General features: G+C 39.2%; 1 protein-coding gene across 3 annotated transcripts in view; it reads right to left on the bottom strand.

Annotated features, from left to right (window-relative positions):
- The window catches only part of LOC133524300 (septin-2), a 31994-nt gene extending 10012 nt beyond the window's left edge, over positions 1 to 21982 (bottom strand). The window contains exons 1-5 of one of the 3 annotated variants that reach the window (XM_061860231.1): positions 21459 to 21982; positions 10492 to 10683; positions 9662 to 9920; positions 7997 to 8147; positions 5043 to 5208 (exon numbers count right to left, since the gene is read on the bottom strand). In XM_061860231.1, the coding sequence (XP_061716215.1) occupies positions 5043 to 5208; positions 7997 to 8147; positions 9662 to 9920; positions 10492 to 10683; positions 21459 to 21468 (778 nt within the window). In that variant the 5' untranslated portion in view covers positions 21469 to 21982. Of the gene's footprint in view, positions 1 to 5042; positions 5209 to 7996; positions 8148 to 9661; positions 9921 to 10491; positions 10684 to 12191; positions 12215 to 18308; positions 18853 to 21458 lie in introns of those variants that run through there. The other 2 variants (XM_061860230.1, XM_061860232.1) reach the window with 2 other exon arrangements.
- Between the last annotated feature and the right edge of the window lie 1560 nt (positions 21983 to 23542).

Genomic DNA, 23542 nt, shown 5'->3' with positions numbered 1-23542 from the left:
AACCTAAGTAAATACTTTTGGAAATAATCGCTTCCAAAAAAAATAGTTTGATCCCCTCTAACTTTTGAACCGGGAGAGCAAAACCATTTAAAAATATCTAAATAATAAAGCGTATTTTGAATATGGTAGGTTAAGCTATTTAAGAGTTATAAAAAAAACTGATCTTATTAAAACGACGAGTGTCACTAACATACGCTCTTTTGCTTGTACGGCTTTTTTGTATTGTGTGAAGGTACGGAACCTTCCATTATCCGTGGTCCGACACGCACTTGCCCGGTTTTTTCAGTACGGGTGTGTACAAAAAGAAGTACAATAACAATAATCAAAATAAAGAGTTCTATATTTTAAGCCAAAAAATCCGCCACAGGTGTCGTTTTGTACTAACTTGCTTTGCTTTTTCCCGTTAACACAAATATATTTAGAATCAAAATATCCAGTTTCCTCTTCCACTCACACCAACTCGGTGGTAAAAGGTGGGAAAAAAATTCCCAGTAGGTAGTAGGGCTCGCGGTCGTGTCCGTGATTCGTGAACCCGTAGCCGTGCACCCGGTTTCGTGATTCACGGCAACGGTTTTCTGGTCCGTTCCGCACGTGACATTCGGCTACGTGAAATTAGGGTACGTGAATCCGTGTAGATCCGTGTAGGCGTGATCACGGCTTCACGTATCTTAAGAACACGCCGGTTCGGTCCGCCCGCGACGTTGAGTGAAGATACGATGCGGTCTCTAAGAGCTACGAATAAAATATTTATCATGATTTTTTTTATTCATAGCTCTAATTCCGTTTCATTACTTTTCAATACTTACAATTCAAAAAAATTTATTTCCAATAGTAAAGCCTTTTAAATATAAAGCTACTTTAATAAACGAGTTGCTAAAATAATACAACAACACTGTGTGTCAGGAGGCCAACTGTGATGTCAGGAGTAACTAATGACAATGAATGTGAGTTCAAAATTCTAAACTGCCCCCTCCAGATTAAATAAAAAATACCACGAATTTGTAAAACAAAACATCGCGGTCACTTCTTTCAACTTCACGAATAAAAGGTAAAGCCCACAGCTACTTATGTATATTGTTTGTTTCATTTTAATAAGTCGCTCGCAAATCTTATAATCTTTGTCTGCACGTGCAACTGCACTTCTTATCTACAAAAAAAAAAACCCGGTATGTTGGCTTAGCTTGTTAGTCATACAATAAAACGCTCTAACAATAATATGTCATTATTACCTTCAATCTAGAAATAAACAGTACTCTTTAATGTGCCGAAAGTCCGAAACTGATAAGAACTGCAGCTGCGTACTTTTTTTTCCGTGGCCCCGTACATGTGTTTTTGTTGAATTTGTTTACCTGTATTACCTTTATCATACCTACCGAAGATTTGCAGAAATTTACCCTTTTGTTTCTTTGGATTAGGATTGCCTTGTTTATAGTTAGGCTACGTTATATTCTTTGATAGTAGCAAGCTTTTAAAAGTATGTTTCATTCATTTCATTAATACTTAACAGAAAAAAATGTCTTCTCTTGATTTAATAATGACAACCAGTAGGACAGCGTTGCTTAAGTTCATAATTATAATGATACTTACTAGGGAGTTTTACACCTTATATTTATATTAGTGCTATGTAACGAGCAGGTCGCTAGTTTTGACTATTAATCATTAGCTGGTTATACAAAAAACAGTATAACCCCATAAATTATTTAAATATAACCATTATATTCAAATCGATGCAAAAAACACAATTTAAGTTTAATTCACACGTAAATGTTTGTCCGACGAACGTCCCGTATTCAATATACTAAGTGGTAACTCAATTCAATAATATCTAGTCCTTATTATTATTCTCCCGGGCGTGTCGAACCTACGAGACGTGCGATAAGTACCTATCCAACGGAACCGAGCCCGAAGCTCCGCACACGAACGCAGGTACGGGCTACGTATCATGGCGTGTCACGGCGTGTCACGTGAATCCGGTCGCGAACGCAGGTACGAGGTACGTACCTTGCCGTGTTCGTGAAATTCGTGATCTTAGTACCGCCGGGCTTAAGAACCCGTAGCTACGGATCGGCGTGTATCACGGATATCAGGAGCCCTAGTAGGTAGTTACCACTGGTAACAACTTGGTGGTAGGGATTGCAAACCGGATTGATTTTCAATCCGGCCGGATCCTGCCGGATTTTGGCCATAACCCGGCCGGATCCGGCCGGACCGGATCCGGTTTGCTATAGGGATATTAAAGTTAATTAAATGGCATATTTTTCTAGTTTTTTGCATAATACGTATTCCTAAATCTATAATTTAAGTAAGTAAATAACTTCTTAACAATAAAATAGAACTTAGTAGTAAAAAGTGTGACACTGTCAATATCACTTTAAAAACAAAATATGAAATCGGTCATTTATTATATTTAACCATTCACAAGTGCTCAAATTTTCGTTTCCAATTGTAAATTTGATTAGTTTCCAAAGCCCGGTAATGGGATGTGGGGTGGGAATTGGAACTCCTTGAAAGGACAAGTTTTCGTAACTGTTGTTTGATTGAATTCTTTGTTACGTTGACATCCATTCCAGTAAGAAAATAAGATATTTTACTATTAACCAAAATTATATTAAATTTGCCCTCATTTTTTTTCCGAGACTGTATTATTTAAAAAAAATTAACTTTTTCTTAATTTACAGATAAAGATAGTTTATTATTCAAGTAGGCATATTACAATGCGCTTATGAAACAGAAAACTATATTGTTCAAATTATAGGGAATGGAGCACGACACGACGATCTCATGCGAAAATTAATAGAGTGTAGGATTTAAATCCATCGCGGAAAGAGACACTAATAATAGTTACATGGATCAAATAAAGAATTGGCTAGACGTAGAGTAGCATGTACCAGGAGATGAAGGAAATTGCATAAGATTGGATGAAATTATAAATACAATAGATTCTCTCGTAAATTTGAATAGAAAATAACCAATATTTTATATATATACGTAAAAATATCCGAGCAAAATATCTGAAAAAAAAAAATCTGAGCAAACTAAAGATTATCAATGTTATCATTTATTCATTCACACATATAACACATATTGATTAGCCCAACTCTAGTCGGTTGCGTACCGCCGACTTAATCCTGCTCATTTGTTTACTTTTAATCTCCTATCACAACATTAACCTTCTCTTTAGAATAAATTACAAATGCCTTCCATAGCATCTCCATTCTTTTATTTTTCCTTCTATAACAGTATTTATGCAATCGTCATATCGTGCCACCAACATGCCAATTTGCCATTTTTATTTAACAAAATTTAAACTTTTTCATTCGTTTTACGCTCTGTTCAACTTCATACCTCTCGTCCGTCGCCTTTTCCTTATCTAAAACGCACAGTGCGTGCTGTATTTAGGCGTTTTTTTATTTTACCGGATCCGGTCCGGATCCGGTAGCTATTGAAAAGTGCCGGATCCGGCCGGATTACCGGATCCGCCGGACCGGATTGCAATCCCTACTTGGTGGTAACTAGTGGAAATAACCTATTTTATTGGACCTCTGACTACCACTCATGATTATCATTTTTATCTCTAAAAATACGAGGTATTCATCTAGAATTGTAGATACGCTATTTAAAGATTTTGGTTCGTATTCAATTATTATCTTAAGGTATTTTGTGTACCTTTGCCTGTATGTTGAAATTCTCTAATGCTCTTCGTCAGACGTAATTAACTGTTTCCTGCATCTAATTTCAAAAGGAGGTCGAGTGAAATGTCAGTTTAAATATATCCTACAACTTCTTAAATGTTTGACAATTGTTATGGATTGTTGTTGTTTCAGATCTTTACAAACAACGGTTATTATTGGCATCGATATGCCGACGGCCGATCGTAAAATCATGCAGATCATAAAATTACTAGGCATACTGTGAAAATCATTGTCTCGCACCAAGCAATTCAACGAACTTATCCTGCTTAAATATTGGTTAAATGTGACTACCCTCAAAAAATTACACGGCCGCCGATAGCTACATTTTACCTTTTTCTTAGTAGCCTTAGTGTATTAAAAAAAAATAGGGCCACTTGCACGTTCCAGGGTTAGTCAACTAACTCGGAGTCGGCGTTAACCGTTTATACAGGGTTTAACTGTACTGTTTAACCTTACTTACCAAGCGCCGGAGCGCTAAGAGCGTGCGACTTTCAATTGAGAGGTCGCGGGTTCAAAACAAAAAACAAAACAAAACGGGTAAAGGAAAACATCGTGAGGAAACCTGACTAATCCCAAAAAGGCCTAGTTTCCTCTCTTGATTGGAAGGTCAGATGGCAGTCGCTTTCGTAAAAACTAGTGCCTCCGCCAATTCAGAGATTAGTTGCCTAACGGGCCGCAGGCTCCCATGAGCCGTGGCAAAAAGCCGGGATAGCGGGAGGAAAAAGTATGAAAGACAAGGTTAAACTGTACTGTTAACTCCGAGTTAAGTTGGCTAACCTTGGAACGCGCAACCAAAGTGGCCCTTAAGGGGCCCAGTAATTACCAGCTAGCCGGACAGTATCGGCCTGTCAGTTATTCGCGATTGTCAGATTTTGCGAATTTAATTTCACCCTAATCCCTTTTAGGTGGTGCAAGCTACTTTGAACAGTATTGCCACGCGACAAGAAAACGATTAGTAAAGCAAGAAATATCGTTTGCCACCCACCTTCAACACGGTGTCGGCTGCTACCACTGCTACCTGCTGCCACTACAAGTGGTGTCACTTGCAGTCCTTTAGCTTGCGATCCTTCTTAAAGGCCTTCACTTTTTATCATTGCAAGTAAAGTTGGGCGTAATTACTGTGCATGAAGATAGCTATTACAAAAACAAGCAATTAATACCTATCCTCGACAATGCCCCAGCGCACGCGCTTGCCGCCCACCTCAAACACAGTGTCAGTGCCTACCGCGAGTGGCGCCGCTTTCAGCTCGTGGTTCTTCTTTGAAGCCTTCACTTTTCAGAAGCGCCAACAATATTGGACTCTATTACCACTTGAGAAGAAAGCTATTACTTAAACAAATAATTTCATACCGTCAACGATGCCCCAGGGGTACTGGCGGCCGCGCACGCGCTTGCCGCCCACCTCCAACACGGTGTCGGCTGCTACGACCGCGAATGGCGCCGCAGCCTTCAGTTCGCGGTCTTGCTGCTTGAACTCCTCGTCCTCGTCGCTATCACACTCCGGGAACTGGTACACCTGCACAATCATTCATGTTTACCTGGATGCATTATCAAAACCACAGTATAAAAATTAAGAATAGAGCTAATGTTGTGTTGTAGGTACCTCAATTTCGCACGGCCCAAGATATTTTTAGTGATTTAGAGGTGCTTTAATTAAGCTCTTTATTTTAAAAGGTGTATGCTGGGGTCTTCGGGTAGGCCTTATTAAACTTGAGGAATATTATTACTTCTTGCAAATATGGCACTGTCAAGAATGACCTATTTACAACTAGATTAGGTACAACTAGATTTGAATATTATTTTTAAGTATGGCGATATTGGAGAAGGAACCACCATTAGGTAATCCCTTTTATTGAGTCTTAGGACAAGTTAGTCTAGTAGAAATCCAAGGTATGAAATATTTTTAAAGTATCATAATACGATTACTATTCGTTTGTTATTAGTTATTGTGTTCTGCGTTATAAGTACATATATACAGTTACACCACAACGAAGTACATTACAGGTTCTCAATATTGCGTTGCATTGCATTCAAGCTATTCCACCCACGCGATTGATGCTATTGATGCTACATCAATAATGTGGGAGTGAGTCAATCATCTACGATTGTAGAACTTTGTTGCCTACGTATAATAGTACGTATCATATATATTTAGAATAGCTTTGAATTGCGTAGGATTACAATGCTAGTTTAGTTATGAATGTAGCTTACATTATGTAGATGCATAGATACGATTAAATAACGTACCCCCTTATTCATAAACGTGTACTAAAGTTACGATGCCGCTAATAATCGTTTGTCCCTTTCCGACGTATTGGTATGAAGGAAAGGGATAAACGATTATTAGCGGCATCGTAACTTTAGTACACGTTAATGAATAAGGGGGTTAAATTATAGAGTACCTGCGCCAAAGAAGACCTGCGGCGGTAGAATGGTGGCATTTTTAACGCCTGTCACCATGCCAGTCACGTTAGCAAGTATGTAAGTGCGAAAGTCAAACATGCATTACATGCGATAAAAACGTTACCATGCTACCGCCACTGGTTTTAAAGTCGAGAAGTACTAAAGCTATCGACTTGAAATTTGGAATAGTAATGAACAGAACAGCACTAAGCCAGACGCATTAAAAGTGTATTTTTTATTATTATTAATTATGGAAAATGCCATATATAATACAAAACAATTTATTTTCAGTGAAAAAAAAATACCCCCCCCCCTTATATCTGAAGTTTACCAAAAAAAAATACTTTTTCATATTTATAAATTTAATTTAATCCCGCTTGCGGGTGTTTATTTATACTTGAAATTCCTAATCCTCGAAACACTTTCTTTCGAATAAAACAAAAATTATGGAAATCGGTTCACATGATAAAGATTACGCCTGAAAAACAAACATACATACAGGTCGCGCAAATTAATTAGCCAATTTGCCCATAGATGGCGCTGTACGTAAATATGCTTCTGGTCAAGTCTTTCGTGATTATAGTTATAGACCGCGAGTATGGAACAATCTCTATGACCAATCGCCTCCCGGCTGAAAACTCGTGTTGTGGGTAACAGCTAGGTATGATGAACCCTCGTGTACGTCAGCTGCCGCTCCGTTAGCGGATTGAGGGATGGCAGCCCCGAAACACGTAAAATAAAAAAAATGTCATCGCCTCCCGTTTGATACTTTGTCAAATGATAGTTCAGGTGCTGTTGTTAATTTAAAAAATCGTCAGCTGGTTATAGCGCGGTGGTAAGAACATCAGCTGGTCGCATGAACATGTAAAAAATAAGCGCTATACCTTTTATGATAGCAAAAACAAATCATGAAACGTTGCATGTAGCATTTCATCAGGCGTAATCGCCTAAAAAGCCATCAACGGATTACGCAATTTACACATTACGCATACTTTGCCGTACATAAAGTGGTAGGCGCATATTTTTTACATGTTCATTTTACAACTGACGGTCATTCCACTGCGATAGAACCGGCTGACGGTTTTTAAGTTTAAAACAACATCTAAACTATCATCTGACAAAGTCTGACATCGGCAGATTCAGCTGGGAGGCGATAACTGACGAAATATGCTCCTGGCCCGCGGTCTATTACATGAGAAAATTGAATGTTTGTATGGAACCCTCGGTGCGCGAGGTAAACGAACTTGCACTTGGCCGCTTTTTTTAAAGAGTCATTTGACAAGTCTCGTTATACAAAATAGCTACCTATTCCAAATTTCAAATCGAAAGCTTAAGGAATTCTCGAGATATTTTGCAATGTGACAGACAGACGGATGCACGGAAAACTATACATTGAAGTATATATATTTAAAAAAATCTTATTCTTATTGGTTACAGGGCCAGTGTCCATACAAATGCTCTCTATCTGCCATTGCGTCCATGTTCGCTAGTACATAGACAAAAGTTCAAACATAAGAAAAATAATAATAAGCACTTCACATTTGACGTTTCTTTGTTAGGTTTCATTGCTACTATGACGTCACAAGATTACAAGAATGGCGACTGCCTTTTTGGCGCAAACATTTATCGTTTAAATTTTGAATCAATTTTTCTTTGCATGCAGCGGTGTTATTTTGCATGAAATAAAAATAGCAGTTGGTTATCGAAGCTATACGATCATAAATAAATATATTAGAATTTTTTTTTTATTAAAATAGCCTATAAAGCATTTATGCCGATTATGCGCTTTGGCTAATTCCATGGAGTTACTATGAGGTATTTTTTTAAGGGTTTGATATTCTAATAAGTCAGCTGACTCATCAAATTAATGTATTTCTTGAATGATTTAAAAAAAAGCAAACCTGTATCTGATGATCCTCGAGGTCAGCCAGTATTCTCGTTTTAAGCCGTTTGACTTCTGCCGCCGTCAACGAATCGGCTTTCGCTATCACCACCACGATGTTCACTTTTCTGTGTAGTCGTCTCATCATCTCCAGATCCACCTGCCTTACGCTGCAAGCAAACATAATCTATACTAGAAGGTCGCAACCATTTTTACGTTGAGACCCCTTAGCGCAATCTCAAAACTCTTTTCTTTATTATCGGTAAGGGATCTCAGATCCTCTTGTCATCTCATTCCTCTTAGTAGAACGCATCGCAGTAGTTTGCGTTCCTGATTTATATCAAATTAGAAATACATAGGCAGGTATTCAAATGATATAACTGACATAACCGCACCCTGTTTATTTGCAATTTAATGAGCTAATATATTATTATTGAATGATGTTTACTAAAAAGGTGTCGCCCGCTTAGTTTGTTTAAAAATATGTATAGTTATCGAACCATGTTATATGTCAGTCATGTCACACAAGTGATATACTACCGTTACCACATAAGGAGCACGTATGCTTCCGCAATGCGTCTTGCTATCGCTATGTCCATGACCTAATAAACCAGAAGATAGGCTCTTTTGTTGGATAGTCTAAGTATCGAATTAAAACCATTATACTGATTGTATATACCCGCGTTGAGTACATATTCGAGTCCTACACTCCAACAGAGGATAAAGGATGAAAAGAAGAATAAGACGTACCGAGTGCACAGTCAAGTGTAAAAATATGGGTGTACACATCTTACTCAAAAATAGGTCCCATAGCATCTTATTCCAGTGTAATAAGAGCGTAGTACCATATTTATGAGACGATTCTTTCGATACATATTTTTGCACTTGACTGCACCTAACTTGCCGCCTTATAGAACAAAGGGAAAGTAGGCAGGTATTTTTTTGGAACTGAATCCTGAAAATGTACAACCGGCTGGAGCAGAAGTATTTATTACCTAAACCTATTGGTTTTTTGTTCAAAATGGCGAGTTAGTTTTGATGAATCAAGTGAGAAGCTAGTTGGAGTGTAATAAAATATATACTAATCTATGGTTGGAAGTTGGAATACCTAGATTTATAAGAAAAAGACAAATCCTAACATCCTTAAGAATTGATTCGGTTATATGATCCGCTATATCTAGGTATCTATGGGAGTACATATACATATATTAATAAATTCATACTGAGATAATGAATAACAATATTCCTAGAGAGAAAGCGTATCGAGTCTGATTCAAGGATAATGACAGTGAAAGGGTTTAATGGAGCAAATGGCCCGGCCGGTAAAAGCGCTTGCTCAAATTACTCTTTCGAATCACTTGCCTCATTACACACAATACTGAATGCATGGTTGTTTTTCGTTTCCTCGTTCACGTAACAGTGTAATGGGGCTTGCAACAAAGGCTCGCATCAATGACGCCTCGCTCCGTCTAAAGAAATCGATTCCCATATTTGGCAAGAGATTGTAATCATACTGCACCTCGGGAAAAAAGGGACTATTTAAAGCTTTTATTAATCTGAGAAGTAGGGCAGCCTAATGAGGGAGGTTCTTCGCTTTGCAGAAAGACTGCAGCCCATCTTATCATTTATGTACATCCCACTTACTCTATATTAGTTAAAAATAAATATTATTACTATAAATTACCTGTGAGCCCATGGTGGGACGAAGTATAAGCAACAATGCACTCTATTGTCCTGCATGTGTCGGCGGTTGAGCCCGCTCTCATCGGTGAAGTATTGCCGAAACTGCTCGTCAATGTAGCCCGAGCAAGTTCTCCAGGAGTCTTCGCAATTAATAGCGTCTCCGAATCCTGGCGTGTCAACTACAGTCAGACGTAACTTGACTCCTCGCTCTTCTATTTCCATCGTTTTCTTTTCTATAGTTGTGGTTTTCTCTATCCTATCTGTAACAACATTGCATAATTTTAATTTAATAGATAATAGATGATTAGACGTTCGTTTGCGGTTTTAAAATATTTGCATAGAAAGCAAAGTGAGTGTTTTTTTACACGTTCTACTTCGAATTTAATTTAATTTAATCGACAAACTAAAACAGCAATTGTAATTTAAGTTTGCTGCCTGCCAATTTAACCAAAAATAACATTTCAATATCATACCGTGTCTGTCTAGTGGTATGTTTTGCAACATATAATTATTTGCGACTATTTGCAGGTCTCCTGAGAGGCTGTTGATGAGTGTTTATTTGCGAAGCCTTAATTGACCGAGCACCATGAAGCGTAAAGTCGAAGCCTCGCTTCACCAACTTGCAACACCTGCTCCGGCATTAATGTGAACTAACCTTGGACATCTGGTATTTTCCGTGCAGGTGTCTCCTAGGAAGAGGCTGTTGATCAGCTTGGACTTGCCGAACCCTATCGTCAACCGCTATGAGTGTGAAGTCGAAGTCTCTCTTCACCGACTCGTGGTACACCTGCTCCGGCAACGAATTAAAAACACTTCTTAATATGAACTAACCTTGGACGTCTGGTATTTTCCGACCCTTGTAAAGGTCTCCTAGGAAGAGGCTGTTGATCAGCGTGGACTTGCCGAGCCCTGATTCGCCGACCACCATGAGCGTGAAGTCGAAGCCTCGCTTCACCGACTTGCGGTGCACCTGCTCCGGCAGTGTCGCGAATCCGATGTAGTCGCGCTCCCCGCGCTCACGTTCTGTTGACAACAGCAAAATTTAAAAACAATTAAAAGTATAAAATTAGTAAGCAAGGACGTCGTTGCAATTAGTGATGGTTGTTCTCGGAAATATGTTGTTTTCAATTGTAGAGCAAGATACGCGCCCTTCATCAGTCGAATTGTATTTCCGGCTCTACATTGTTCACAATTAAGCACGGCTCACAACAAACAAATAGAAATTTTCGTTGAAATTAATACAAAATCTTTGTAAGACATCCTTCATTTAAAGATTTTTAAGGCTTTGTCCACTAAACAACTTATTAAACTATAGGCCCAGTCGGTACCCTGTATGAATCCAGCGACGTAAAATGCAGATAGTCGTGTAAAAAAACCTCAATAACTACTCAGAAAGGTTGTTATTTAAATAAAAGTCTTGTACATACATAAGATCATTAATTGGAATAGTTAAACAACTTTAACACATCGTTATCGATAGTTTTCTCAATTAAGAACACATCAATACAATTGTCTCGGTGATATATTTAGGCCACGAAAATAAACAAGCGTCAAGTATTTTATCAGCGTACGCATTAGATACAATTTCCAGATAAATTATACCTAGCTATTTAAATCTTTATAAAAATAGGTATCTCAGCCATAGTCATACAGACACTATCATCATTACCCCTTATAGATAAGATACGCTACATTGAAAATATGATTGGCTGGATACACTGCATTATTTTTTCATAAAAACAGCTTCACCTAACATTTAGTATTTTTTTTTTGTTCTATTTATTTAGAAACAAACAGTCATACACAATTTTTGATCAAAACTTATAGACAAAAAATAGACCTATAGTTTCATATGTAGAAATACAATATAAACAGGTCCGTGGCTTGCTGAGTATTAGCATTATAATTACGGCAATTCCGTGTGTAATATCCACAAATCAACACTTTCAGTCAATGGAGCAATACCGACGTTATTGTACCTAATAATTCATGTGTATATAACAGAATCCAAGCATTTACGAGATATTGCAAGGAAATGGATATGTTTTTCAATAAGTAATGATTTTCTCCTTGTTCTACCCTTTAACGGGCAAACTTTGATTTTATATGGCAAAAATGACCATCATGAGTTATAGTGACAGGGTTAAATTTTCCGTCACTTCTGATACTCTTTTTTATTTTTATTTATTTATTTTATTTCCACACATACAAACCCGGCTTATGCCCATTAAAGGGTTAAAGTTTACTGACCTAGCGCATAAATTTCTAGTATGCAACATAGCCCGTCGCATCTCGTCCCATTCTCAAAAACAAAGAGACAGGAAACATGATATCTAGTTCACAAAGCATGTCTAGGATCCTTCGTATAACTTGACTTCGAGTTTTGAAAAGTGGCTAATGTCGCCTTAGGTCAAACTTATATTGGTCCATCTAATCGGTGGTGTGAAAAAGGACGGAAGGAAAGGACGGTCGATTTGGCGCACCAAGAAATGTAACCTGATATAATCTGCATAATCGGAGATTTCACTTACACAGGTTGATTATGGTGGCTCTTCGAGCATTGCGCATAAGGGCCCTGCCCATTCGTTAAGGTACTAGTCGTAGACAAGTGGGCCAACTGGCCGGCCGCGGCGGAGTGGAACACGACAGGTTCCCCTAGCCGGCCTAGCCCATCGTCCAGGGACGCGCGTGCCAGTATCGAGCACAACTAGCGGAAGCGACAAACGTGCCCGTCAATCAGCTGCGCGGCTAATTCAATATAATGCTAAGTGCCCAGTGAAATTAAGGTCACTGGCAGCGTGCTTGCAGCAAGTCACCTTTGACTATTGTTTGACGAAGAGATTTGGGATTTTTGACAGTTTTTTTGCAATATAATTGCTAGTTATGCGTTCAAACACACAAATCAAATCATATTTTCCTTAGGTTTGCGATTTTTTGATGTGCTAAGAAATATGATGAACAAATAAATTCTAATTCTGAATCTATGTGTCATTGTCATTCACGTAAATTAATATAATAGACAAGAATAGCCGGTATACAAAACATAGCGCTACAAAGACTAACTCTATTAAGCTCTACAAGTAGAGATACTGTAGGTCACGTAGGCTTGATGTTTTTAGATTAATGAAAGCCTCCGGAAATCTCTGATTTTCTAATACATGAAGATCAGTAAAAAGTATAACCCCGTGATAATAAGCTCGTTGAAATAATCTGAGTTGTTACGTGAGACTCCCACGGCCTGAGTTGAGTAAGACAATAGCTTTTCATCTTTATACATGTCATGTATTTTCATTCTACTCAAGCTATCTAGCGCACTCTGACGAAAAAAGTCAAGCACTATTGTATTTGTATTGAAAAAGAAAGATCCATTGTTTGTGGAAGATTTCTGAACAATGACAAATCATTTACGTGTTGAGGGAAATCAGTCGGCCCTCAAGTTTTTTTTATTTACACCGCTTAAGCTACTACTTTACTTATAGATAAAAATGGCTAGTAAATCTACTTAATATTGACAAGTTTCATGTTTACTTTAAACATACATTCTATGTAAATTAGATTTTCCTGATTTGGGCTTCGAATCGCAAGATAAGACATATTCTCTTCTCCTTCTCCTCTTCCCTCGGACCCCCGCAAGGTGTAGACGTGTCTAAGTCCCAGCGCGGTTTTATTTCAAATTGATTAAATAAACATTTTATACCATTAAAATCAAGTGAGAAATTAGGAGCGCATAAGTTCGAAGCGTGTAACATCCCACCACCGTAGCATATACGTCACGCCTACGCTGCTGACTGGGTGAGTGCTACGCTGCTACGACGTCATCCTGCCTCTGCTACGCAGCGCCTAAGTACTGTGACCTGTTGTGCACGTATGCGCTCCTGGTACTGCGCTGATATGGTGTGAGTGTGAGCGCGTCATTATCTCGCGTCATATGCTACGCGGCTCATCTGTGTGAGCTCCGTTCATCCTTAGAGCCCTGGTACTTTTGACTTTTACCGCATCGACCGAGAGAGTAAGATGGAGTCTGCACTGGACGATAGTATGATATGCAGTGGATGCCAATTGGACTTAGCTGTGGGCGCAGAGTATTTGCAATGTATGGTGGAGACATGTGGGAAATTATATCATTACGATTGCAACAACAAAACCCTCTCAGAGGCCGAAAAAACAATTTGGGTTTGTCCCGAATGTGCCTGTGCAGCCCGAAAAGGGGGCCGAAATTGTGATACGCCGGTTGGTACCCCTGTAAATATAAAAAATGTGGCGCTCAGAAAGCCACCCTCTGATGAGCCTTCTGTCACACCGCACTCTGCCCCTCGACGGTCCCCTCGGCAGTCGCCAGAAGCTGATGGATCTATGTCTATGCCTACGACCTTGGATACTACATTGCTTCGGGAGCAAATAACTGTTTTAACGGAACAGCTGGCGGATGCAGTCTCTGTCATCAGGCGGTTTCAAGCCGCTTTTACTACATGCACTAATCAGGTCCAGACAATGAGCGGCAAACTCGATGCATTGGAACGTGCCCTCGAGTCTCGCTGTGCTGCGACCTCACCAACAGTATTACCCATTTCTTCCGACAGTAGTGACGAGATTGATGTAAACAGTAAGTTAGAAAAAACTCGTCGTCCGAAACGCAACCGTACAAAAAAGAGCAAAAAGAGCAGAAAGGATATGGACCCCATGACAGTACCCAGCACCTCAGCAGTGATGACAGCAACTGAAATCCCGCCTGCGGATCCACTTCTGAACTACATTAGCCCCGAATGCTCCCAGCAGAGTAATGCCATAGCCGAGAATTCGTCTTCGGGCGATAAGGTAGCTTCTATGACCAAGGAATGGAGAGAAGTTACAGCAAAAAAGAAGCAGAGACTACCAACATCCATACGCTGCACCGGTGGCCCAAATGTCACTACCCTCAAAGCCGTCGAGGTCCGGAAACACATCCACCTATGGAACATGGTGTCCAGTGCGGAAGAAGTCCGGGAGTACCTGCAGCGGCTTTGTGAGCAGGGCACGTGTACCGTCGAGGAGCTGCAGTCCAAAGGCGAATATAAGTCCTACAAGCTGGGAGTTCCTGTTGCTTATTATGATAAGTGTTTATCAGCGGAAGTATGGCCTTATAATGCAAGGGTAAAGATGTGGTTTTTTCGAAAGCAAACCAGGGAATCAAAAAGAACCTCAAACTCCAATTGATGGCCCCACTATCTCCATTACTTATCAAAATGTCAGAGGTCTTAACACTAAGTTGAAGTTTTTTAGACATTGTATTCTTGCTCACGAAAGTGATATTGTCGTCGCCACGGAATCATGGTTGTCGGCATCGGTCGGGGACCCCGAGCTGGTGGGAGATGCTTGGAATATCTTACGCCGAGATCGCGCTCCCGGTAAACATGGTGGAGGAGTACTGGTTGCCGCGAGGCCAGGTATTAGTCTGCGACGGCGACCTGAGTTTGAAACTGCCGATGGGGAGGACCTGTGGACTTCTTTCGTGATAGGAGAAACGCTTTTTCATTTGTGTGCTGTATACATTCCACCTAACTCTTCCGATAATGTGTATATGCAGTTTTTTCAAAAAATAGAATCATTTATTGACTCTATCGGTGCGGTCGTAATTGTTGGTGATCTAAACCTTAATCCTAAGTATGTCTCATCTAATGTCCTTAGTTACTATTGTTATTTTACTACAGTCTGTGATTTTATTGAGATGAATGAGGTATTAAATGCGCATGGAGGAGTGCTAGATGTAGTGCTGGTGCGAGAGCGCGTCCATGGTGTTTTGGTTTGTGAGGCCCCGGATGATGGCCTGGTTCCATATGCCGATTCTTATCATCCACCGCTTGAAATTTCTATCCCGCTTAGAAAAACTGTAAGTATTCCCGTAAAGATCGACCCTAGTAATATTGATACGAGCCGTGATTGGAATTTTTCTAAGGGCAATTACGTGCTTCTTTGTCAACTGATCGCCGAAGCGTCTTGGATAGGCGTCTTTGAAGCCCAGGATGTCAATATCGCCGTAGAACGCTTTTATAATTTGATGTACGGCATTTTTGATACGTGTATACCCAGAAAGACAAGGTCCAGCAAGCCCAGTAGACAGTATCCAATTTGGTTTACAGCGGATCTTATTAAGGACATTAAACGGAAAGCCTCCCTTCACCGTAGGTGGAAACGTACTGGAGACAGAGAAGTATACGCCAACTTTTCTAAGCTTAGGGGCGATATAAAATCAAAAACGTCTAGAGCTTATGATAATTATATTAACAGAGTCCAGACTAACATCACAGGCAATCCTCGAGCTTTTTGGCAACATATGAACAACCTAAAATCCAAAGGTGGGTTTGAGAATCGGTTGTTATACGATGGGAAGCCTCATGAGGGTGTAGAGGGTGCTCAGGCTTTCGCGAATTATTTCTCAAGCGTCTTCCTTCCTGGCGTACCTTTACTTGACCACGCTAAAACAAATGAGCAGGATGGGACAAAAAGTGCCAATTTAATTAATATTGGTTCGATATCTCCTCAGGATGTCGAATCAGGCATAGCTGAGCTAAAGCCTCAAAGCTCTATGGGTCCGGATGCCTTTCCAGCGTATATACTAAAGGGCTGCAAAGACTGGATAGTACTGCCTTTAGCTCATATTTTCAACCTAGCTCTACGCACTGGGGAGTACCCGAATCAGTGGAAGGTAACCCGCGTGCGACCGATTCCTAAGTCGGGCGATACAACTAAGGTTGAAAATTATCGTCCCATAGCGATTCTCTCCTCGATTGCGAAGTTATTTGAATCAATAGTAAAGAAGCATGTAGCCTCCCAAATACAGCCCTATCTCTGTGACTCCCAACATGGTTTTAGGCCAAGGCGATCAGTAGAGACAAACCTTTTAACCCTGGTAGACTCTGTTTCTGAGCATTTGGATAAAGGAATACAGGTGGACGTGTTGTACTTTGATTTTAGAAAAGCCTTTGATCGCGTGGATAACGACATACTACTAAGGAAGTTATGTATCATCGGTTTCTCTCCAAAACTGCTTAAATTTTTTGCTAGTTATCTACGCGATAGGCAGCAGTATGTGCAGCACGGATGCTTCGTTTCCAATTCCTACCACACTCGCTCCGGAGTAAGCCAGGGTTCAATTCTAGGCCCTTTTCTCTTCGGCGTAATGATTAATGACTTGGCGTCTCTCTCTAGATATGCCCGATGTCTCCTTTATGCTGATGACCTAAAGCTTGTTTATGGCCTGCAGCAATTGTCTGACTCTGAATCGCTCCAAGATGATATTAACCGAATCTATGAATGGAGTGTCACGAATAAGCTGCTTTTTCACCCTGAGAAGTGTTCCGTGATGTCCTTTAGCCGTGCTCGTAGTCCTTTATCTGTCAATTACCGGCTTGGAACTAAATCAATAAAACGCGTTGACACTATGAAAGACCTGGGTGTCACATTTGACTCAAATCTTAATTTTCATGGCCACATAAGAACCCTTGCTACCGACTGCTATCGGAGGTTGGGATTCGTAATCCGCAATGCTCGTGAATTTGATAACCCCTTTGTCATTAAGCTTGTTTACACCGCCCTAGTTAGGAGCAAACTGGAGGCAGCGTCTATAGTGTGGAACCCCCACGAGGTCACTTATGCCCTGCTTCTAGAGAAAATTCAAAAGGCGTTTTTGCGATTTTTATATAAAAAAACCTATGGGTACTATCCCTTCCTTTACCCAACAAAATTTCTGCTTGGCACCCTGGGCTTTAACTCCTTGGAAGTGAGGCGTAATTATGCTCTCGTGACCGCGGCGTGCCGAATAATACGTGGGGATTCGGACTGTCCACAGCTGGTCTCGCAACTTTTACGCCTTCTAGTGCCCCCTCTGTTTCAATCAAAGACGAATTTTAGGCCACGTAAGCGCGACTTACTGGCAGTTCCTAAAGCGCGCACTGTGGCGTACAGGAACTCACCATTGGTTCGCGCCTTACAATACCTAAACGCACTTGTCAAATCAGCTCCTGACTGTGATGTTTTTGCCAGTAGTTGGAAGATTCTATGTGACGAATGTAAGAGGTTATGTGAGGCGATGGATGATCACGCGTCTTCGGTTAGTATTTAAGTTTATTTGTTATTGTATAACACAACATGTTTTTGGATAGTAATTATATTGTATGCATTCCACAGTGCCTTAGTGTCTCACTGTAATACTGTGTAATCTGTTTGAATAAAAAAAAAAAAAAAAAAAAAAAAAAAAAAAAAAAAAAAAAAAAAAAAAAATTATATTAAGTTGCTAGTAGTTACGAATCGTTATGACTTGTTTACACAAAGTAAATGAGCAGGTTTCTAAGCGACTGGCCCACTAGCCCACTACGTGCTTTTACCTACGTGGAAAATTATAATTAAATACTAGCAAATAAATATTAGGAGGTACCTACAGAACAAATCTTTATGATTTACTAAATGGAAGTCGAAGGAACAAATGAATAAATATTGGACAATCTTACACAAATCGACCTAGTTCGACAGTAAGCTCAATAAGGCTTGTGTAGTGGTAACTATTTTTATTCTATTCTATTATAAACCAGATGATTTCAATAATTCCAAGGTAAAAACAAAAAGCAAAGGATAGCCAATAGGCGATTTGATATGGTATTGCTGCCGTTACTTACGAATTTTTATTAAAGTCGAGATCTGGGTTTCATGATTTTTCTCTCCACCGCTTACTTTTTCCGTTTTTAGTTCTTTTTTGTCTTTATCGCTTATATTAATATCATAAATAGCAAATGAATCGCTGTTTTCCATTGTGTTAACTGTTTCTGGTTTCTCCAATAGTATCTATAATCAAGCAGTTCACCGGATTTTATTTTTTATTTACTTATGTGAGGTTGGTATTAATCATTTTTGTAGCTTATCCAAATGATATCACAACTCAGATACGATAATCTATCGTAAAAAAACGCGGGAACACGTTGCGCTCGGTTGAATAAGTAGTCGGTAAAGGGGGAGTAGATAGTCTGTACTCTGTAGTAATTGGGTGCGCGGGGTTCGTAATTGTCGCGTAAATGCGAGGGCGGGAAACGCACGGCGCGGGCGGCGCTCGGTCGACGCGGTGTCGGTGCAACGCGCGCGCACGGACTGTACGCGTACGCACGCCGCCCGAGCTTCATCGACCGGCGCTTGCGTCACTCATTAGTTAACAAATTTAATAACTGCTTAATTTTACCCAAAATACTACTGAAAGCGGAAAACATGTAGGACGTTAAACAGGTGGAATTTAAGCAAAAATAGAGATTAGGAGCGAGTTGGCGGTGTTCGGTGTTTTAATTTTTGTTTACATTGTACAAATACCTAAGATTAGAAATTTACCGTTAACCCATTACCTATACCTATACTTATATAGTATTATAACTATCTATATACTGGAGATTAGATAGGTATATAATAATATACCTATATACATAATCTCCAATAAATTTGCAAAGTCTTTAGAGGATTTTACTCTTTACATGGCACTATGTTTAGAAATAATGCAACATTCCAGGAAGTCGCTTTTTATTAGGGCACCGCATAAAATTAACTTCATGATGGTAATAAAAAGTACGTATGTAAACTTTATTTCATAATTCAGCATCGCTCTGTACCCCTAGTGTAAATAAATTCGATTTTGAAACGTGACGTACGCGTTTGCGTTTAGTCTCATTTTGTATGGATTTTTGAACAGCGCGCCAAGCGGGACGTTTTGGAAAGTCAAAAATCTCATACAAAATGACACTTAACGCAAACGCGTACGTCACGTTTCGCTGTCGAAAATATTTACACTAGGGGTACTGTTCTTCTAACTTCGCACAAGTGTGCACGATTAAAAAGGTAGAGCTCGAGCTACTTACTCGTATTAAATTGACAATCGACAAGGAGTTACCTCACCACTTGTTGCAACAGTAAAAGAAACTAATGACATAGGCAGTTTGTAGCATATCATAGGTTAAAGGGTCTTCCCAAGCTCTCATTTTGTTCAATTGCAACATGCTCATGTTGAAGCATCTTACCATCTTCCGGTGGCGGTGACGCAACCCTGCTCTCAGACAGCAAACAGTACATCGAAACTTTTAAAAAACGCCCTTGTGCCTAAGACAAGACAGTATAAAAGATCCCATTGTATTAAGTACCAATTTAGTTACATTCTCGGCAATAACAGGTCTAGTGGTTTCATTTCTGTGTTATAGTTCAACGCCTACGCTCATTTAGTTTATCTCTTGACCCTAACCCGTAGACATTTAGTACAAGCAAATGATGATTTTAAATAACTTTTTCATCACACTAGCTGGTAAAGGCTCTCTTTGTAATTCAAAAAACCGATAAGAAAGTTGCATTTTATCCACACGCGTGGCAAAGTAATCTGATACAAATTTTGAGTTGTTTGCTCATGTTGTTTAATAGAATTGACTTATAAGTGATGCCTTGAATGATAAACATTTATAACGTTCATTTGAATTTGATTTGTAATGTTTTACAGTTAGTATTTTTCTCGCGTTGGTGTGGTAAAAATGTTTGTGTTTCACTCGGGAGCAAAGTTTGTTTTGCAAAACCCTCGCAACGCTCAAGATTCCATTATTCGAACCAATCACTACGCTCGTGGTTCATATTTGGAATCTTTTATTAGCACGACAGGTGGCTATAGAAGTTAGGTTCCCAAACTTTTTTAGGCCACCGCCATTAAAGTATCAAAAAAAATTCAGCGCCCTCCCTCACGAAATACTAGCGGTTAAACAATAACTTTGACCCGTTGTAAAACAAATAACTATTGATACCTATACTTAAGCAACTAAATATATTTATGTATTTGACCTTTAAGATTAAGTTTATACCAAAATAATCCCGAACCTAATCCATAAAATATTTAACTTTTGGTTAATTATCGGTTGGTTTCTTTAAATAATTAGGATATATTACAAAAATAAAACGATTTTGGTATTCCTAATTTAAACAGTCATAAATTTGTTATATGTACTTACCAATAAGTACCTAAAAACCAAACGATCAGACCAATACAAGGTGCCCGTGAGCATTGCGAGAGATGTTAACGGTGCATTCCTGATGGCAACAGAAGCAAAAAATGTTATGACTTTTTATGAAATTCGAAAATTTTTTTTTGTTTTTTTTTTGCCCTTGATTTTTATTGATAAACTAAAAAGTTTTTTTTTTTATTTGGGGGTTTGCCTGGCCTCTCGAATACATTTTTTTTATATTTCGATGTCAATCAATAGGTATGTCCAGACTAGACCTCAAAGTGGCAATACCGCAGTCAAAAATGTGTTTTGTACCGACTTATGGCGAAAGAATGATTTTGAAAAACATTGAATTGTCTCTGAAATAGGCCTAATCCAGAAAATTTTATATGACATTTTAGTTTCTAAATATTACTAGGAAATCTTAGTTAAAATGTCCCGCAATGCTCACGGGCACCTTGTAGAATAATGAAAAAGTTTGTTTGATAATACGAAATACAAACTGTAGGTAATATGAGTTTCTAGGTTGCGTAATTGTTAAATGCCTGTAGGTATTAGGCAAAGGCCTCTCGGAAATCAGGAACCAAAGATAGCCAAACTGTAAGCTTCTACTATGGAAACTTATTTCGCCGAAGAAAAGATCTGGGCGGAAGAGGCAGTAATGAGTGACGCTGAAAAGGGCACTTCCCATTCCTTTCAGTCTAAGGAAATAAGAAATCCTTCATAGAGCTCAATTAAAAAAATAGAGAGTTCTAATATAGAACTACTCGGAATTACCCGCTGAAAATTTTGAAATTAACTAACAACACTCACCCATCGTCATGTTGTGTAATGAGGAAGAACTGCTGAAGGTACTAAGGGTACACTATGAAAAGTTTAATTAACTTTCATAATTTATATTTCAGTTTCCTCAAAAAGTGCGTCTTCATTTTTTTACGTGTTGCTTCTGTTTTGATTCTGCGTTATTGATTTACAAAAATTTTAGAAAGTTTTTAAAACCGATCGATCGATTTCACACAAGTCCCTGCCTTGTCTCCGAGATCCCAAGTTCAAAATCCACTCGTCGACGACTTTCAATCTCTTCGTCCATGGTTATTATAAATTGCGCAATTCACGATAGATTTTCACCAAAACAAAACTGCAGTTGCAAGTAGTATCAAACATTATTCTACACTACAAATCTAAAATGATAGCGAAATTAAAAGTCGCGCGACACTTAACTAAATATCACGATACTAATCCTAAAATGTGTATAATCAAAAACAGTATAAAAATTCAAGAAAATAAAATCACATTGTTTGTGCGCCGTGCTGTGCGTGTTGCGTTACGTAATGTGAGGGTCCCGATCCGGGCGCGGGCCCTCGCTTTGCTCCCCGCGCGCGCGCGGGAAATCTGCACCCTTCGCAAAACATTTTATTCTAGTCCAACTCAGAGCCCAGCGTAAAATGAGCCTAGGAGTCATTACAACTATGCATAGCCGACGCTCTGCTTTATACAAGTCCGCTGGTGGTAAAGCGTTACGAATGTTCCGAGGACGGCGCACGCAGCTCTGGAATCGATATCCTCGAGACACCCTCGTACGCCTGCGCGTACCTCTTTCCCTTCTTGCTGTAAATGTTATACTGTGATGTTTCTATGTGCATTTTTCCTTGCCCTACATGCATTGTAGTAGGTACGCCGCGCCCCAGTAAGATTCAAGGTCGTTCCATGGCCGATCATTGTAGTTTTATTATACTCATGTAGGTGACTTTATCACATTTTCCGGTGTTGGAATATCAAACGTACCAATCGTACTTATTTTAATTAGCCATATTAAATACATACTTTACTCATATTTATTTCCTGGATACGATACCTACTATCGAAGTATCACGAGTATCATTGACATAATAGTAATCAACTATACTTATCTTCAGCTTAATAATCTGAATCGGCAACCGTTAAGAACCGCCCACAATTGATAAGAGTCAAGGAATGAAATGCAATAAAAAAATTATGATGATAGGGTTGAGATATTACAGTTCAAATTCATCAAATTTCTCTGTTATAAAATGCGAGTCAACTATAGTTCTATCGACTGCCTCAAGCTGTGTAAGAAACATCATTTGATCCCACTTGTTAAGCGCCGTGACATTGCAGACAGTGTACGTAGTAAATATTATTAAAGCTAATGTACCCATAGATTGTCCAAATTTGCTTAATAGGATCTCTTTTAACATTCCGTCAAGGAGGCTAAGGCACTTTCGTCCCATTAGTAATTAGCAAGCTACTACTAAGTATAGAAAAAAACTGTTTCATATGCAGGGCAGGCATAGTTCTATAAATTGTGATATCGACATATATAATGATAGCATACTAGTTATAAAATAGTACATTACGATACAAGTGCGAAAAATAGGAAATTCGAAACGAGTGGCGATAAATTAAAACACGACCGAAGGGAGTGTTTTAAATCGACACGAGTTGCGAATTACCTATTCGCACATGTATCGTACAACGTTTTACAGTACATATGGCCCTTTAAATGTTCGACACAGTAACGTAATATGCTACTTCTCGCACTAGTGCTAAAAAGTAGCCCCATATGTACTGTAAAACAATTTAAGAAACGCGAGCGCGCCGCTGCGATACCTTCATAATCCTACGCGCCCCGGCCGATCCGGCGGGGTGGACAACGACATCTCGTAACTCATGAGGCCCTGGTACTTGCTCCATGCTAAATTAAATTTTTAGACATTTTTTTTTCTCAATTTTGGCCACCGTAGCCTAAGGAAACTAACAAGCAATGGTAAGTGATTTTAGTCTATGGATGTTGCTATAATAAGGGTGTCACATGTGCGTTTATACTTATGAAGCAATTGTTTCTACTATATAACCTAAAAATAATTAATTAATTT

Source organism: Cydia pomonella, chromosome 13 (genome assembly GCF_033807575.1).
Source record: "Cydia pomonella isolate Wapato2018A chromosome 13, ilCydPomo1, whole genome shotgun sequence".
NCBI classification, from domain to species: Eukaryota; Metazoa; Arthropoda; class Insecta; order Lepidoptera; family Tortricidae; genus Cydia; species Cydia pomonella.
This window is presented reverse-complemented; position numbering and strand designations above follow the sequence as displayed.